The following is a 19748-nucleotide window of genomic DNA, read 5'->3' as shown; positions in this document are numbered from 1 at the left end:
TTATAACTATATATACTATAATTACACCATCAAGTATCAAAGTATTAGAAGCGCTGTATTTTCGCACCTATAGCGGTGTGGTCTATCGCTTCACATTTCCAAAATAATCTATCTCAAATTTGCTGCTGTACAGATTTGAACCTTACAATTATCAGGATACAGTTGCTTCTTGTTGTCTTAGCGCGTGCAAATACAGAAGCTCCCGCTCAACACAAAAGGAACAATACCTTTGTTTAGAAACGTTCGTTTCAAAAAATTCATACTATAAGGTACAGCGGGGAAAATCCTGACTGGGGGCCAATTGTAACTGATCCATTTTATCCATTATTACACTATCAAGTTGAGTTCCACTGAACGAACACGCGTGCCATATAGTATAATAGGGTGTTTCATTTTTCCAAAATTTTGATTTATCTTTGACTTCGTTTTTCTTCTTTGTTCTACACCTATACAGAGCCCATATACCAAAAATCAGGGAAATCGGACAATATTTAGAGGTCGCGCTCTGTGGCAACTTTTGTCTGAAGAAGTTAGTATGGGCGCAGGAGAGGCTAGAAACAAAACTTATGTAACTTTTTGTAGGAGGTGGTTTAAAAGTGATTTTAATGAGCAGTTTTTATATTGAAGCAAGTTCTTTTTTAAAAATGAGTAGTAGACGTGACATTTAGTTTCTAGGCAAGGTTCCTTATGGTCATTTTTTGGACCCTCGACTTCCTTCTAAGTAACAAGTTTTGATGAGTTTTTGTCCTGTTTTTGGCATGAAGCAGTGGTCTCTCGGCCCTCTCAGGGCACTGATAACAATCAATAACTGTCTGCCTCATAGCAGCTTTGAAAATATCATTAAACAAATTTTAAACGACAGTAATATCAATAGTAAGACAACACTGCTTATCTTTATGGCGAATAGGGGTAATGTAAACAAAAATAATTTAGTAAAATATTATGAACAATTAAACTCATTGGCAGTGCATGAAATTATTTTCTTTACATTCCCCTATTGTAACCAGATGTCAGAGGCAGAAAAAAAAGAAAATAACACTAGACATAAGTTGAATGTAGCTTTATATAATCTTTGTACATATAGTAGTAAGGTTAGCATAATTGACACTAACAAATTTGTTAGTAAATACCATATACCTATGGTGTTTTTGACTAAAGGTAAATGTTACCTTTCAAATTATTATAAAAGACAAATAGCTTTATCGCTATCCTATTTATTTGACATTTCTGCCAAGAATTTGGCAGACAACTCTGCTCCTATTGAGCAGCAAAGTATGAACTTGGAATTGGTTCCAGTCATAACCAATGATTTAAACTAGCTTCTAAGACAAAAGATTCTGTCTCTGGCAATTTAATTTTAAGTAACTATAAGAATCAATACTGTGAGCAAGGAAAGTATATCCACCTGGTGCATCAAAATATTCAATGTATTAGAGGAAAAGATTTACAAATTGAACTATTCATGAACGAATTTTATGTAGACATTTTATGCATTACTGAACACTGGTTAAAAAACAATGAATTAATGCCTCAATTTAATAATCACCAGGTGGCAAGTTCGTTCACCAGACATAGTTCCATACATGGTGGGTCGTTAATTATAATAAATAGCCAGTTAAAATTTAAGGAACGTAAGGATATTGTTTCCATGTCTGTTGAACGGACTATAGAACTAAGTGCTGTAGAATTGGAGCAATTTATTGTTGTCTGTGTGTATAGGCCGCCATTAAGTAATTTTGAAACTTTTGAAAAAATTATGGAATCTGTGCTACTTAAAATATCATCTTCTAGTAAAAAAATACTTATATGCGGCGACTTTAATGTAAATATCTTGGAAAATTCAACAATAAGTATCAGATTGTTGAATCTTTTCAAATCATGTAATCTCAATCATATTTTTATGGAGCCTACTAGAGTGACTGCCACTAGTGCCACCTGTATAGATAATATTTTCACTGATATTTTTCCTACTACTAAAGATGTAATTAGCAACTTAGAATCAGACCATTTAGGCCAATTGATAGTATTTGAGACATTAAGGAAAAATACTTTGAGAAAACAAATAACTTATGTACCAGTAACCTCCGACCGCGTGGAACGAATGAAGCAAAGTTTGGTTCAGGCGCTACCCTCCCTGTCTTCCGATATGAGTCCTAATAGTATGTATAATTCATTCTTTCACACTTTTCTGCAACATTATAATGCAATATTTACTTCAAAATCGGTCGTAGTTAGTGGTGCATCAGTTTTTAGTGAGTGGGCTACTGCAGAGTTACATCAACGAAGACGTGCATTGTATGCCTTGTATGAAGAACGGCGGTTTAATACGAGTGATGAATTTAAAGAACATGTTAAGCAATATTCGAAGAAGTTCAAGATAGATTGTCATATCGCTAAGCGAAATTATCTTAGTAATAAAATAAAAAATAGCTCTGACATTATTAAAGCAACGTGGAAAGTAATTAATGTGGAAACTGGTCGCTCGAAACACGCAGTAAAAGATATTAAACTGAATATTGATAACAAAATTATAGATTCCAATTTTGAAGTAGCAACAGAGTTCGAAAAATTTTTCACCGAGATACCAGCATTCACAACTAAGGATTTAAATTCATCACCCTTATCTGCCGTCACATTATTAGAGGAAAACGTTCCTGAGTGTTGTAGAGACCTTTATTTTGAACATGTTTGTACCTCAGATATAGTAAAGGCATTTAAATCAATTAATGTCAAAAAAACTAGTGACCTCTGGGGGTCTCCGTCCATGCCGTAAAATCCTTAGTTGAGGTTGTAGCGCCTGACTTAGCAGTTATATTCAACAACAGTGTTGACTGCGGCGAGTTTCCTGATCTAATGAAACATAGCAAAATAACTCCTTTATTTAAATCCGGCAGCCACTCTGACCCCACTAACTTTAGACCAATATCTGTGCTGCCAACTTTCAGTAAAATATTTGAAAAATTAGTTCTTTCTCAATTAGTACGACATTTTAACGTTAATAATTTAATGCATAATAAGCAATTTGGCTTCACACGGGGTCGCTCGACAACCGATGCTGGTGTTGAGCTAATTAAGCATATTTTCGATGCCTGGGAGGAGTCACAAGATGCTTTAGGTATCTTTTGTGATTTATCTAAGGCCTTCGACTGTGTTTGTCATGAAACATTGATCAGGAAACTACATTATTATGGAGTCAGAGGATCAGCACTAGATTTACTCAAGTCCTACTTAAATGGTAGAATACAAAGGGTAGATGTCAATGGACAGAGATCAACTGGGTCATTGGTCTCTATGGGTGTACCACAGGGATCAATATTGGGGCCTTTCCTGTTCCTTATCTACATAAATGACTTGCCATTCCTTGTAAAGACCCACCATGATATAGTATTGTTTGCAGACGACACCTCACTTATTTTCAAACTCAAACGACAGCAACAAGCTCACAGTGATGTAAACAATGCTATCTCTAAAGTAGTGAACTGGTTCAATGCTAATAATTTATTATTAAATGAAAAAAAGACTAAATGTATTAAGTTTGTCACTAATAGTAACGTAAGGAATGAGCAAACAAGTGTCGTTGTGAAGGATGAGGAATTAGAACTGGTAGATAGTACAGTTTTTCTTGGTATAACTTTAGATTCTAAACTTCAGTGGGGTCCCCATATTGTTAACCTCTCGAATAGACTTAGTTCTGCAGCTTTTGCAGTGAGCAAGATCCGTCAGTTAACAGACGTGAAAACAGCTCGATTAGTTTATTTTAGTTACTTTCACAGCATTATGTCATATGGTATTTTACTTTGGGGCAGTGCTTCAGAGATAAATACCATATTTATTCTGCAGAAGAGGGCTATTCGAGCAATATATAAAATGAACCATAGAGACTCACTTAGAGATAAATTTAAGGACATTAATATAATGACAGTGCATTGTCAATATATTTATGAGAATATTATGTATGTACATAAAAACATTTGTAATTTTAAGAAAAACTGTGATGTACATAATATAAATACTAGAAATAAACATAAACTCGCGGTGCCCTTCACACGGCTCTGTAAAATTAAAAAATCATTCATGGGTAATTGTGTTCGATTTTATAATAAACTTCCGAATCATATTACTGACTTGTCAATTAATAAATTTAAGAATCATGTAAAGCGTGTACTCATTTCCAAAGCTTATTATACAACACAAGACTACATGAATGATAAAACAACGTGGGATTAATTGTTATTCGAAATGGTTTCTTATTTTTACGTTTATTATTATTATTATTGTTGATGAAATTAATATTGTATTTTTTTGGACATTGGATTTTTCCTAGAAATATTCTAGACATGTATTTTTATATATACATATACCTAATTATATATTTTTTGTTTAACGATTATTTTTATATGAAATTGTATATTATAGACTCAATATTATTATGAACAATAATTTACAACAATAAATTGCTCTGATAATTAGGTTAGATTAAGATCATAATATATATGTAATGAACTATTCATAAGAGCTTGTAACTAGGCCTACATGAATAAAGATATTTTGAATTGAATTGAATTGAATTGATAGGTGGAAGAAACTTTACGGTGCTGAGACGTGGACTTCGAGGGAAAAGAAGATAGATGTTCTAGAAATGTGGTGCTGCAGAAGAAAGCTAGGTTCAGATGCGATGGACCGGCCAAGTCAATGCTGCACTCAGTGGCCCACTCTACGAATGTGTAAGGAATGTCGATGCATTGTTAAGCTTGCTACCACCGCTGATGTGACGACTACCACTCTGCCAAGAGTGTGACGACAAAGAAGAAAACAAGATCGTTCTTTGACTTAAGTATATTTACCGGGATATAGACTCATACTTACCTTTTTTATTTTTATCTTCGAACTATTTAATGTCCAGGATGTTAGAGATTATTGTAGCCCTAATACCAGAGACTTGGTCGATAAGCTGACAATAGTCTATGATACCGTAAAGAGGAGAATGTATTTAATAATAAAAATTAACGCTCCAGTCAAAGATGAAGAGCAAAACAGTTCTTGCTAAAAGGCGTCGAACATCACAGAAAATGCGTTGCTACTTACCTACTACTTAAGCGAACAGAAGATAAGGTTGCGGCTTACATTTGTAAGCTAAATTATGATGATGATGACTTTCTTTTATAAAGAATGGATGTTACAACTGTTGCATTTTAAGTTTAATAAGCTTACTTTTACTTTTAAATGATTTACAACTACTCTTTGGTAATAAAATTAAGTAATATTAATTTTTAGTGACTTTCTTTGAAACTGTTCATCAAGCGCGACCTCTAAACAACGTCCAAATTACTTGAAATTTGATATATAGGCGTTTAAGATGAGCTAGAACGGAAAGCCGAGCGAAGTCAGAAAAAATATCACAATTTTATTTTTCCCATACAAATATGAAAACCCTAATATATAACCAGTGGACACTCTAATTAATAATGCATACATTGTAAAACATGGAAAATAAATGGATAAGTTGCATTATCCCCACAGAATTAGATTTAGATAGAAGAAACGAGTTCATTTATTTGTATGGCGGCCGAGCATGTCAGATTTTGTACTGAAGTTGTTACTTGCCTGTGATTTTAAATATGTCTCAGGCCCTTGAGTGTTGATAAGTTTTATGTTGTTGCAATTAAATATCATGTAACGAGGCATTTTTAATGTTTTTGTTGACTTCAACTTACAAAAATTGACGCCCGAAAGCTGCAAGCTGCGATTAAAGACGGACAACTCAGTGGATTTCACTGAGTTCATTTGACACGCTAAGTAGATACGTTTGCTTGATCTATGGTTTATATGACATCTGTGATTATCCCCCAGTTGAAATTGCCCCGCTGTAATTTATACGTTACTCTTTATCGTAAACGTAACGAAAAATGAAAATGACATTTCATGGTGAAAGTGAACAGCGCCCTAAAACGGTTACTTCTAGAATCAATGATTACACGTATTTTCTGTGACTATCGAGTAACGCAACCTTTTAAAATAAACGTCAAAAACTCATAGTATATGCTGAGTTATCACCCGCTGACCCCGATCGTTTTAACGGGTTCGGAACATTGCGAAGTTTTATGTTTATTTAACCGCTTACAATGTTTTATTTCTCGAGTGACTGTAACGGGAACAGAAGACAATTTGAGTGGTATTTGTGTCGGCCGGCTCACCTTTAAAGCTTTAGCGGCCTGCTCGTGGGTGGCGCTGGTGATGTCGGTGTCGTTGACGGCGAGCAGGCGGTCGCCGCGGCGCAGCTCGCCCGAGCGCTCGGCGGGCCCGCCGGCCAGCAGGAAGGACACGTAGATGCCGTGGCCGTCCTCGCCGCCCACGATGTTGAACCCCAGCCCCTGCCCGCCCTTCTCCAGCTCCACCACGCGCGGCTCCTCCGCCCCGGGCCCGTCCGGCGCCTCCTCCCGCCGAAGCGATGCCGCGACGCTCGACGCTATAAATAGATACGATTTATTGCGGGTGCGACTATTGACAGCATTGACAGGTGTGATAAGCGGTGCGAGGTTATCGAGAAACACGGCTGATGTTGTGACGATTCATTAATACACACACCACAATCGGGTTCTATCTGATATCCGATTGCTTAATCAGGATATCATATTACATAACACTTTCATTCCTATGACTGGTAGGTTTTTATCATAATTTAATCACTATTCCAGTTGACCAGAAAAGCTCTCCTTTTCTGCACAGACATAATTATGCTCGTATGGACAAAGAACGTGAGATGCCACTTGTCTATGGACCCTGCGATGGAAGGCGATACAGATACAGAGGGGTAGCTTCGATACGCTGCGGAGCGTGATATGTTAGTAAACGTAGCGAATGCAAAACGTCGAAATAGTGACTTTGCTCGCCGGACGCTTTCAACGCGGCTACGGTGTCCTCGTGCGTCACGTTGCCTACTGGAGGTCGTGACAGCGAGGAGACTCACGCGTGTTGGCGCGCGAGCTGCGCGGCGAGGGCTGGCCGGGCGGGAGCGAGTGGCGCGGGCCCGGCACCAGCACCAGCTGCACGCGCTCGCCCGACGCCTTCAGCGCCGCCACGGCGTCCTCGTGCGTCACGTTGTCCAGGTCCACGTCACCCCGCTGAAACGACAATATACGATCAACTACAACTGTCTAACATCGTCCAGCCACAAAAGATACAGCTCAGATCAAATACATAGTTCATAATGTTTCTTGTTTTTTTTTTAACACCTGCCCACAAAATTCACAAAAAATCGCTTAGTTTTCACTTAATCAACAGCAAAATGTGACAGACACACAAACATAGGCGCGTCATAAGGGCTCCTTTTGTACCTTTATGGTATGGAACCCTAAAAACGTTTTAGCGTATGTATGAGTAAGACTACATGTTCTCTAAATAACAAAAATGTAAAAGAAACGTTAATACCGAACTCCCTGTATGCTATGAATCCAATAAACACTATTTATATAGCTTACGTGTACGTGAAAAATTGGGTTTCACTCGTACGATATGAAAGATGAAATCTTCTTGGCCTGTTCAAATATTTTAAAACCAAATATTCAATATACTACGTATAGCTTATACAACTGCTTACATAACTTAACTTGTAAGGGCAACCATAATAATAAATGCAAATGGAATCTTAGTAAGTACCAACCTATACCTAATACAGTAGTCGCGACGTAGTTACACGTTGCCTTATTTATTATCATAGCATGTGTAACCTTGCCTACACGCAAAAGTTTCTCTGACGATATCTAGATTCCCACTTTGTAACAATAGCCCTTTCATTAACTTTCAAGACACGCGACGGAGGCATGTAAAACATGTTACATACAAATAATAAATTAAGTACAAACGTGCATGTATGAGTGGCAAATGCTATTATACCCTCTTACGAGTCGAAAGAGATAAACAATACATTTCTTACAGTCAAAAGTCGTGGCTCTACTTATTGTTGTGCCCGTAAGCGAAGATGACCCAAATTTATGTGAAATTTTACGTCAATATAGTTTTACCAATCACAAAACGAATTTTACAGAGTATGAAATAATAAGTAAATAAGTAATAATAAGTTTCGGTCAAAATTCATTGTTACATCAGAAAAAAGAAAGTGGATCAAATTTAACTTGTAGTTTTGGGCCTGTACAAAGGTCTATAATTAAATAAAAGTGTAAAGCTGTGAAAGTTAAATAAAAACTAGCAAAAAGTCACAAGAGGGTTTAGTAGCCCTTTCATATCTGCTTAGTCAACTGTGACATCCTCATGATCCTCAGGCAATAGGCTAGCATTCATCAGTTTTATTGACTGGCTACTTGGCTAGTGGCTAATAAGGCTAACTTTTGTATTATTCGCATGGCAGTAGCACTTTTGCTGTCATGGAGCCAACAGCACATTGAATTGTTCTTGACATTTTTTTGTTGATATGCCCCACCATATTATTTTTTATGACACTGTTATAAATCTCGTTCCACACCTCAATCTTAAACTAGCCAAGAGATTCGTGCGTCCACCTTTCCACGGCTTCCGCGCATGCTTTCATTTCTTTCAGGGATTAGGGATAGGGATTGCCTTATCGCTAATCCCCTACAAGCAAGCATCAAGTAGATATGATATGTACTCACAGAGGTATTCTTAACCATGAGTAGCTTGTCGCCCACGCGCAGCCGCCCGTCGCGGTGCGCCGCACCGCCGGCCATAATCTTCGTGACATAGATGCCGTTGTCCCCGGGTATGTGCTGGTTGCCCACGCCACCCGCTATGCTGAATCCCAACCCTGAACCCCCTTTCACTAGTTCTATCTCCACTGCTTCCTCTTTATTACTTTGAGATGTGTTTGTGGTGTCTTCCGTGCCGGGCCGTTTTATTTTCTGGAAACAGTCAAAATATTAAAAATTGAGGGATTGCATGATTGTGTACCTTTAACATTCACTACTAATTTTAAGACGGATTACTGATAAAATAGCATATGTTTATATACAATTTACTATGTTTTGTATAACATACCAGTCTCACAGTATTCCCTGCCTTTTTCAGTGCGTCAACTGCTTCAGCATGTGTCACATTTTCTACATTTGTATCATTAACCTGAAAAAAAAGTAGGCTGTATCACATTATATCACATTATATTACACTGCAAACATTGTACTATAATTATTCCAAAAATATCCTACACATCCACTTACTTGTAATATGGCGTCATTAATCTGTAACTGACTAGCGGCGGCTGCGCCCCCCGGTATCAACTTGGTGACGTAGATGTGCGGGTCGTCGCCGATGTGCGGGTTGTCGGAGCCCCCGGCGATGCTGAACCCTAGCCCGGCGCCGCCCGCCCGCGACAACACTACGGTCAAGTATACGCTCCCATCTTCGCCTGTGGTACGTTCTGGACCACCACCCTCAATTCCATTTACCTGTAACTTTCAAGTTATAATATGATTGCCATGGCAACACTTTAAATCGTAATTCTACAATAAAACTACTAAATTATCAGATTGCTTATCAGTTGCAAGTACCTTCATTCAGTAGCATAGAAAATGGGTGTGGATATTGTTTACACCTATTTTGCTTTAGTTTAGGAACAATAAACAAATTTAACAAACTTAATGAAGACTATTACAATTGTTGACTGCAATTAAAAGACTGAAATCCAGGATTTATATTTATACAATGACTTGAATAATTCATAAACTCCACTAAATTACTGTCATTTAATGATTTTAATATATTGTAAATGGGTTTTGCATGCAGGGATGTTTTACACTAGCCAAACAATTAGGACCAACTGTATAAACTTGTACAATTTAGAGCTTACTACTTATTTTTAATTCATAGTTTAATTATTATATTATTTATATTACTGTAAACAAGGATATGTAAAAATACAGAAATCATTCCCGCAGCTGTACCCATATTTAATTTTATTTATTTAAATTCTATAAACTCATACTATAATAATACTAAAGTACATATGTGTTATTGTTATACTATTTACCTGCTTCATTTCAGGTGTTGTAACATGAGCCTGTAAGCAAGAAAGATAAAATGAATTTTAAACAAATGTGAGTGTGCATGGGAAAACATCCCACTTTGTCGATTGCTATAAAGCTGCTTTGTCAGTTTATTTTTATAAAGATACAAGTAAATCTCGCCTTAATGGTAACCAACAAAGTTGGACATTTTACTAAGCATACTCACAAATGGTTTACTAACACAAAAAGAATTGTAAGTGATTTTAAACCACTTAAGATAAGAATGCCTGTGAATCATCTTGATTATTTTGAAATGCCATATTGTACTAGGGCCAGATAGTACCAGTCATTAAAATTGTTTAGGAACTTTTTTACTGGAACATAAAACATCAACAAAAATAAAAACAGGGTACATGCAGTTTCTCCTTTAACATTTAAATGAAACAGGAGTATATTGTCTTACAATAAAATATTAGTTAAACCCAACAGGTGATGCTAAAGATGACCATAAAAAATACAGTCTATGCTATGCCATGTCATAACTAAAACTATATGGGAATCAAAAACTATTATATCATAAAGCTTGTACAGGGAAAATAGCAGTGATATAACAGGAATATTTTATAACATGTTAAATGGTTTCATATAGACGTCACACTCATAACAGTAAATAGATATTGCAATACAATGGCTCTGTAAAGCTTGCCCCCTTGAACTTAAATCTGAAAACCACCTATCATAATAAAGATTCACAACATTAAACTTGTTTGAAAATAATCATATCTAATCAACCATCAATTTAATTTATATTATACTCAATTACTGAAGTATATGGATAGAATAATTTGTACATTAAATAATTATCCATGTTTAGTACTTGTCATAAACCTAATGTTCATTTCATAATTATTAGAACACATCCCTATGTATTTGGCAAAGGTGAAGGTCTTTTTATATAACCTAATAAAACATCAGGTTTACTCACCGTGTCAAGATTGAAAAGGGAGGAAACCTTCCTTAGGAATCCATTATGTGATTTTTTCTTCCGTCTCTCAGTCATTTTGGAAGAAGTTATGCATAGCCTTTTGGTGTTCTCAGTTATACTATGTACACTGCATGCATTGTTAGTTACACACTTGAGTCCTCTTTCAGCACCTTATTTGAAGATGGTCGGCATGCACCATTCTTTACCTAAAACCCACATCTAACTTGCACCAAAAGTTTACATTTTCAACTTCCTTATTAAGTAGTTTTATACCTATTTGGCATATAGTCCTGCTCCAATGGCATCCTTAACAAGTAGATGGTAATTAGAGTGTTGAATATTGCAACCCTTATCTCATAATCATCCAGGTCTACGAGCCGAGCCCTTTCTGATAGTGATTTTTAGTAGATAATGTATGAGTGTGATTAAAAGCGTGTTACTAACTTGCGTCCAATGACAGGATGGTATGAATGTCAAAGCGATGAACTTTAATTAGAATGTCCGTGTTACGTTATTAGTATGCGATTTATGTTCGTTTGATAATATTATGAGCAGGTACAACAATCTGTAACACAGCGATTTGGAGCAAGCAAAACTAACTCGTAAGTCGCATTAGTCTCACCAAGAATCAGAAACGTTCCCAAGGTGTAAAGAAATTACTAAACGTTTAAAAATAGATCAGTGTTTATTAAATGGCCTTACTTGCGACGAATACGAAATATCAGCAGAATGAATGTCAAAATTTTGTTTGTAAGATCATGTCACAATTCATTTACGACGAACAGAATCCCCTCAGCTGATGCAAAGTTTATTAGGCATTGGCACAACGAAGAAATACAACGGCACTAATCCACACAACGACGAAACTTTAGCGTACATATCGCCGAAAACTTGTACTATATTTTAGGTTATAAATAGTACGTCGGGACGCGAAACAACCGTCCGCCATTACCGACCACTTGTATGTAGCGTTTGCAGACGTCACGTCATCACATCAAAAAGAAAAAATAAATAAAACGGAACGGAACCAGAAACACCAATCGATTAAGTTCATCGTGCTACATACATTCCACGCTAGATGTCGCTTTTGACAAACACACTAAACTATGTTACTGTTAGCACCTGCTAGTTTTTAGTTACTTAAATTGAAGTATCAGATTTAGAAGCGAGAAATGAAGGAATCTTATAAGTACTTGATTGGTCATATAAAAACTTTTTTAACAAAAAATAAAACCGCCTTCAAAAATAAGCGCGTTACAAAACACGGAGAAACTAAAAAGCAAAAAATAATAAACCTTTCAATTCAGATTTCTTATCGTATTGCAATAATCTAAACATCCAAATTATAAACAAATCAATTATTTTTGCAGTCGGTACCAGACCTGTTCGTCGCCTTGCTATTGCCTGTTTGCCCCACCCAACCATACGCAGGCTGGCACCGACTCCAAAAATAATTGATTTGTTTATAATTTGGATGTTTAGATTATTGCAATACGATAAGAAATCTGAATTCAAAGGTTTATTATTTTTTGCTTTTTAGTTTCTCCGTGTTTTGTAACGCGCTTATTTTTGAAGGCGGTTTTATTTTTTGTTAAAAAAGTTTATTTATTTGTTGATTTTTAGTGGTTCCTATTGATATTATATGTATCAGTCCGAATACATGTACACTAGTGAAAGAATTATCCTTTAACTCCTAACCATTGAGGAGTTGACCTTCCATCATCAGCTCAGCCACATAAAATTATTACCATCAGGCGTAAATACTGGTTTACCTTTGAAAAATACACTGAAAACATTACATGTGCCTATAACATTTGAAGAGTTCCCTCGATTTCTCCAGGATCCCATCATCAGACCCTGACTTGGTGCCAATGGGACCATCTCGGGGTTATACCCGTTCGATCAAAAAAAAAAAATTTTGAAAATCGGTCCACAATTCTCGGAGATATCGAGGAACATACATACAAAAAAAAAAAAAAAAACATTCAGTCGAATTGAGAACCTCCTCCTTTTTTGAAGTCGGTTAAAAAAAGACTTTCACCTTTACCTTTCAACAGGTATTAAAATCCAACGCCTTTGAATTTGAATACATATGTAGTAAGTATACGTATCTAAAAGCTTTTTACTATTAATTTTCAACAGGCGTTCATAAGAGGGCCTAGGGTTGACATTAGCAACGAGGCTTCCAATCCAATCATTGGGAACTTAATGATTTCCGACCAAATTAAGAGGGTAACATATACCAACGAAAGTTTGGTTACCACTGCTAGGTTGCTAGCTGTTATAGTAGGGGCATTTTTATTCATGCATCATGCAAGTACCTTTTTTTCTTGAATCTCTCCACTATCCGGGGCCATCGACTGCACGATTTCCATCTATAAAATTGATTGACGACAATAGATCAGTAATAGCTTTTTATGTCTTGATTTCTTTGAAAGAATATAGATGGCTGAGTAGGACCATGGACCTCTATGGTCTATGAGTCGAATAAGGTGATGTTGCTATTAAGCACATCAAATAGAATCGTCCCACGATACGAGTAAGTCTGCATAGGTTTTAATAGCCCCGCCTCTGCAAGGGTTAAGTAAACGTCATAATTTCATCAAAGTTTGACGTTTAAAATAACATCTGCACTGGCGAGGCTGTGAAAATCATTGCAAACTTATCGTGGGACGATTCTAGAATACAATTACTTTGTGGGTATACATACATATTACATGGATAGTTTACAGTAGATACGTAAGGTGATTTTTTGCGCATGAGTGCGGAATAGTACATTACGATACAAGTGCGTAAAAAAGGAAGTGAAGTCGTAACTCGTGTCGATATAAAACACTCCCTTCGGTCGTGTTTTAATTTATCGCCACTCGTTTCGAATTTCCTTTTCGCACGTGTATCGTAAGACATTTTTCAGTACAGATTGCCCTCAGAAGTTTCGTCCTGACAAATAATGAACCACTTCTCGCACTAGTGCGTATAAAAAACACCATCTGTACTGAAAAGTTATATTTTCAGTACAGATGGTGTTTGTTTTACGCACTAGTGCGAGAAGTGGTTCATTATATCAATTATATGTCAGGACTTCGGAGGGCCATAATATACTGAAAAACGGCTTACGATACACCTGCGAAAACGAAATACGTAACTCGTGTCGATTATTATTTTTCAGTACAGATGGTCGTTTTTTTACGCACTAGTTCGAGAAGTGGTTCATTATATGCCAGGTCGAAACTTCGGAGGCTCATCTGTACTGAAAAACGTCGTACGATACACGTGCGAAAAGGAAATTCGTAACTCGTGTCGATTTAAAACACTCCCTTCGGTCGTGTTTTAATTTATCGCCACTCGTTTCGAACTTCCTTTTTTACGCACTTGTATCGTAATGTACTATTTCGCGCTTGTATCGTAATGTGCCATTATACATAATTTATTATAATAGGGTTTATGGGTAAAACTCAATTAGGTAGGTATTTATTAAGCAATAAGCTTATCTACAAATGAAGTGGTTTATCATCTATTAGTTATAGATATTTTACCTTTGCTGAATCTGGTGTATAGCTACTGCGATCTGATTTCCGGTTGCTGTCTTGTAGGAAGGCATTGGAGACCGATCTGTAATCGCTTTCTTCCGACTGAATCTGAAAAATAAAACGTATAAGTACCTCAACTGAACATAGGTAGTATCTACATAAATATTAATATAGTCGCATTTGGGCCATTTTTTTCAAAGTTCCACTCCACTTTTTTTGTAACATGGGTATTTTTTACGCGATACTCAGAATCGCAAGGTCTTTCGATCCTGATAGGAGAATATAATTGTCCCAAGATGTCCATACATTTTTCAGACCTTCCATTCCGTTACCGCCATACAAAATGTATGAAAAAATGGTAACGGAATGGGAAAAAAACCTTGGGACACTTTTTTTCTCCTATTAGGATTGAAAGAGCTCGCGATTCTGAGTGGAAAGCACAAAAAAAATCCAAATAAAAAAAAAAGTGGGGTGGACAACTTTGAAAAAACCGGCCAAGAGCGTGTCGGGCCACGCTCAGTGTAGGGTTCCGTAGTTTTCCGTATTTTTCTCAAAAACTACTGAACCTATCAAGTTCAAAACAATTTTCCTAGAAAGTCTTTATAAAGTTCTACTTTTGTGATTTTTTTCATATTTTTTAAACATATGGTTCAAAAGTTAGAGGGGGGGGGACGCACTTTTTTTTCCTTTAGGAGCGATTATTTCCGAAAATATAAATATTATCAAAAAACGATCTTAGCAAACCCTTATTCATTTTTAAATACCTATCCAACAATATATCACACGTTAGGGTTGGAATGAAAAAAAATTCAGCCCCCACTTTACATGTAGGGGGGGTACCCTAATAAAACATTTTTTTCCATTTTTTATTTTTGCACTTTGTCGGCGTGATTCATATATATATTGGTACCAAATTTCAGCTTTCTAGTGCTAACGGTTACTGAGATTATCCGCGGACGGACGGACGGACGGACGGACAGACAGACATGGCGAAACTATAAGGGTTCCTAGTTGACTACGGAACCCTAAAAAATGGCCCATTCATGGCCTCACGGTCTAACACATTGTTACCACCGTATAAAAGTAACCTAGATGAGACCAAATAGCATTGAATCACTGGGTCAGACCAGTCTAAGTTGGCAGCGATTTTGATGAGATGAAAATATGAGGCGTTGGCACCTCCCACCTAATTTTTACTGAAACTATTTTTGGTGAATAAATCAGTTTTGGTTCCGTAGCCGTAAGCTGCATGCATCGCAGCCTCATGTATTTGTTTTAATTTTTAAGAATAGGTACCTCACTAAGATAAGATAAGAAAAGATACATTTATTGATAAAAATTAACATTTTTTACACGTCAGAATATTTCAATTATTCATCTTAATTAACAATTCTATTATATTTTTCTAATATTAAAAAATCTTATTTACATTTTATAAAAGGTAGGTATATAATTTAATTTGTTACATAGGTAAGTCTTATTAACATAGAGAAATGACTTTATAATTATACATATTAACGATCCCTGAATAAAAATTCATTCACAGTGTAGCAACTTAAGTCAATTAACATTGCTTTCAATTTACATTGGGTTCACTAGTAGGTTTTAAAATTATTTACAAGCTTATAGTAGGTACCTATTATCGCACATTTTTATTTCACTTAAACTTTGATCGGAGGCAGAGTTTGACTTTAAAAGTTTAAAAAGTAACTTTAAAACAGAATGCAGAAAAATAAACATCGCTAACGATTTGCTTCTGACGCAGTACCCAGTGGTAACCAATTAGAGGGCACGGCTCAGTAAAATAAATAACAGTCCAGCAAAAATGATATAATACATCGTTAAAAACAGAACCTCGAAAGCAACCCGACCATTTCATTCGAAATGTTTATTTTGCTTTCCGTGCAGAAATAGTCACCTTTCAGCAAGTTACAGCTAAACGAAGTTGTCGCTTGGCAACTCCATCGAATAAAGTTTACTATTTTACCCCCGACGCAAAAACGACGGGACGGGGTGTTATAAGTTTGACCTGTCTGTTTGTATGTGTGTCTGTCTGTGTCATCGTAGCTCCTGAACGGATGAACCGATTTAGTTTAGTTTTTAGGGTTCCGTAGTCAACTAGGAGCCCTTATAGTTTCGCCATGTCTGTCTGTCCGTCCGTCCGTCCGCGGATAATCTCAGTAACCGTTAGCACTAGAAAGCTGAAATTTGGTACCAATATGTATATCAATCACGCCATAAAAGTGCAAAAATAAAAAATGTTTTATTAGGGTACCCCCCCTACATTTAAAGTGGGAGCTGATATTTTTTTTCATTCCAACCCCAACCGTGTGATATATTGTTGGATATGTATTTAAAAATAAATAAGGGTTTACTAAGATCGATTTTTGATAATATTAATATTTTCGGAAATAATTGCTCCTAAAGGAAAAAAAAGTGCATCCCCCCCCTCTAACTTTTGAACCATATGTTTAAAAAATATGAAAAAAATCACAAAAGTAGAACTTTATAAAGAGTTTCTAGGAAAATTGTTTTGAACTTGATAGGTTCAGTAGTTTTTGAGAAAAATACGGAAAACTACGGAACCCTACACTGAGCGTGGCCCGACACGCTCTTGGCCGGTTTTTTTGCTTGAAAGATGAATTAGTCTGGAGTGTTCTTAGCCATGTTTCATGAAAATCTGTCCACTATGTCAGGGGCTTCTTCAAAATTTTAATTTTGTGGTGATTCGCTACAACTTATAATTAATATGTCAATTAGATAATCTAAATTTTGACTAGAAAGTAGGTAGCGCAGCTGTATCGGTTAAGCTATCTGGCACAATGCACTTACCTAAACGCTGCAAATTTAAAAAAAAATACGTATTCACAAAAACTGCCCATAATAATTAATTGTTATATTATAAATAATGATTTTGTTAACAGGCTGTTGTTAATTATAAAATAAAGGATAACTCACTTCCCGACGGGTGCCATCCGCCTCCCACTTGTTGGCGATGCGGATGGTCTCCGCCGTCTTCTGCTGGATTGATTTGGTGTCATCGAGTAGCGTTAACTCGTAGAATTCTTGAATATCTGAAAATGATTTCATACTTTATTAAATATGCTATTTTTGATAATTAAATCGAGGTAATCTCTAGACTAGACTAGGGTTCGACAAACTGCGCCTCAAGTGACAGTGTTTTTGACAGTAGGTACAATTGCGTTGCTATTTCTTAAATGTACTACTGAAAACTCTGAAAAGAACGTCTCCTGTCTTTGCGGTTGTTAAATCAGCGTTTTGTACCGCAATCGGGTCGTCTTTTCCATAGGTAGTCAGACGACGCAACGGAGCCACGCTGTTACGTCGTCGCCCAAACCTAATGTTTAATTTGTATTCTTTTTTGTAATATTTATCGTTTATGTCTTGTTTTGTATTTTGTAGTTTCACAGTGCCTTAGTGTAAACTGTAATGCTGTGTTACTTTTTTGATTAAATAAATAAATAAATAAATAAGTTTGACGTGTCTGTCTGTCTGTTTGTGTGTCTGTCTGTCTGTGGCTCGTAGCTCCCGAACGGATGAACCAATTTAGATTTAGTTTTCTTTTGAAAGCTAAAAAAAAAAAAAATTTTTTAATTTTGTGGTCAGTATTAAGCTTTATTTGAAAGAGAATATTTTACGTAAAATCTCGCATTAATTTGAAGTACGATATTATACATCTGCAAGGGTGATTAAATTGAAAGTTAAAATCTGAAAAGTTTTTTCTACTTCTTTTGAATGATTATACTAAGTGCACAAATAGGACTTTCGATGGACCCACGGAATATTGTTTTATTTTTGTATTCTGATGATGTATAATGTAATGTATCAGGATGATTATAGGATATAATGCAGTAAGAATTCATTTGGACATCATTCGGCAGTCTGTGGTTTCGGGCGCCATCACGCTTTATAATGCTGTTCCAGCTAATCGTGGAGGTCTCTGACAAATTTTAATAAGGTAAGTACGTAGTTTATTCTAGGTTCCTTCAACCAATATCTCACTACAGTCACGTGATTAAGTAATGTTATGTTAATTTGTAAAAGGGGCGTTGGAGTTTAAAAAACCTATACCTATCGATAAGTGGATTCCTTCTACCTTCTGCGAAGTTTAACGAGATCGATGATCTTACTCTATTCTTTAAGGTGCCACTTATTAACTAGCCAAGATTCCATACAAAGGTGCTTAATTTAGTTCAATTAAATATTTATTTTAGCTGGCGGCAATCGCGTGAGCAGTGGGATCGATAGGAGGGCGGCCCCCGGCGCCTGGATGTGAGGTGACCACTTTGTAGAGGTAGTTGCGATGATTCCTATAACAACTAGAAGCATGGCGCTCTTTAATGGATACACTTTCGGAATAAGTTGGGACTGTTATAAGTATATGTATTATGTACTCACAGCTCTTGTAATACTCATGTTAAAACTTTTGGAGCTTTTATATTAGCTGCTTATTGTCACTTCCGTTATGTTTTAAATGCATGATGATAAGCAATAATGTGTCAATTCACACAAACTTATAATAATCTATTTTAATTGGGTTGGACACAGGAACGGGTTTACACAAGATTTGGCAGACCGCTTTTTTACTCTCTTCGTTGGCTTCTATTCAAGCGTACAAATTTCATTTTTATGGTGAATTTTTGCAGCACGTTTTAGCTATTTTGCACAAAATCAGCCCATTAAAGCCGCGGCCGACCAAGAACAGTTGAAGCTTTCGATTGCCATGTTCTATATCTAGATATCAGGTAGGGTTTGCAGTCGACTCCCGGACTATTTCTTGCTAATATTACGCATTTACTAACTACTCAAGGGTTCCTTGTCGGCCCACTTTCCTACGGAACCCTAAAAAAAACTAGTAGTAACCGTAAAAACGGGACGTGAAACAACTGATATCACAAACAACGACAATGTAGGTGTGAATAATTATAAAAATAACTAGCATTTCCACGTCCAACTAATATATTATTTAAATTCCAGCCTTATTATATGAATTTATTACATAGATAATTATTGTTCGTATTTGTAATTAAATAAAAGTATATTTATTTCTTAAAAAGCTGAACTGTTAATGTTGTCCTTCAGATTGACCACATTAACAGTTCAGCTCTGACGAGCACAAACATTGCTTGTAAAGCTAGCGTACCGTACCTCTGTCAATATATTATTTTGTGACATTTATAATTATAACTGTTTACAGTGTGTAAATCCACCATTTCCTTGAAAGATTACTTCACTAAT

General features: G+C 36.2%; 1 protein-coding gene across 11 annotated transcripts in view; it reads right to left on the bottom strand.

Moving 5' to 3' along the window:
* Nucleotides 1-19748, bottom strand: part of LOC125241778 (disks large 1 tumor suppressor protein) — a 64091-nt gene that overhangs the window by 20713 nt on the left and 23630 nt on the right. For 4 of the 11 annotated variants that reach the window (XM_048150439.1, XM_048150652.1, XM_048150581.1 and 1 more), the window contains 9 exons: nucleotides 17448-17563; nucleotides 14496-14597; nucleotides 13281-13334; nucleotides 9998-10027; nucleotides 9189-9422; nucleotides 9010-9090; nucleotides 8628-8873; nucleotides 6968-7121; nucleotides 6195-6466 (listed from right to left, as the gene is read on the bottom strand). In XM_048150439.1, the coding sequence (XP_048006396.1) occupies nucleotides 6195-6466; nucleotides 6968-7121; nucleotides 8628-8873; nucleotides 9010-9090; nucleotides 9189-9422; nucleotides 9998-10027; nucleotides 13281-13334; nucleotides 14496-14597; nucleotides 17448-17563 (1289 nt within the window). Of the gene's footprint in view, nucleotides 1-6194; nucleotides 6467-6967; nucleotides 7122-8627; nucleotides 8874-9009; nucleotides 9091-9188; nucleotides 9423-9997; nucleotides 10028-10959; nucleotides 11166-11581; nucleotides 11602-11661; nucleotides 11920-13280; nucleotides 13335-14495; nucleotides 14598-17447; nucleotides 17564-19748 lie in introns of those variants that run through there. The other 7 variants (XM_048150765.1, XM_048150942.1, XM_048150511.1 and 4 more) reach the window with 6 other exon arrangements.

Source organism: Leguminivora glycinivorella, chromosome 1, assembly GCF_023078275.1.
Source record: "Leguminivora glycinivorella isolate SPB_JAAS2020 chromosome 1, LegGlyc_1.1, whole genome shotgun sequence".
NCBI classification, from domain to species: Eukaryota; Metazoa; Arthropoda; class Insecta; order Lepidoptera; family Tortricidae; genus Leguminivora; species Leguminivora glycinivorella.
The sequence above is the reverse complement of the archived record's forward strand: the minus strand, read 5'-3'. Positions and strand labels throughout refer to the sequence as shown.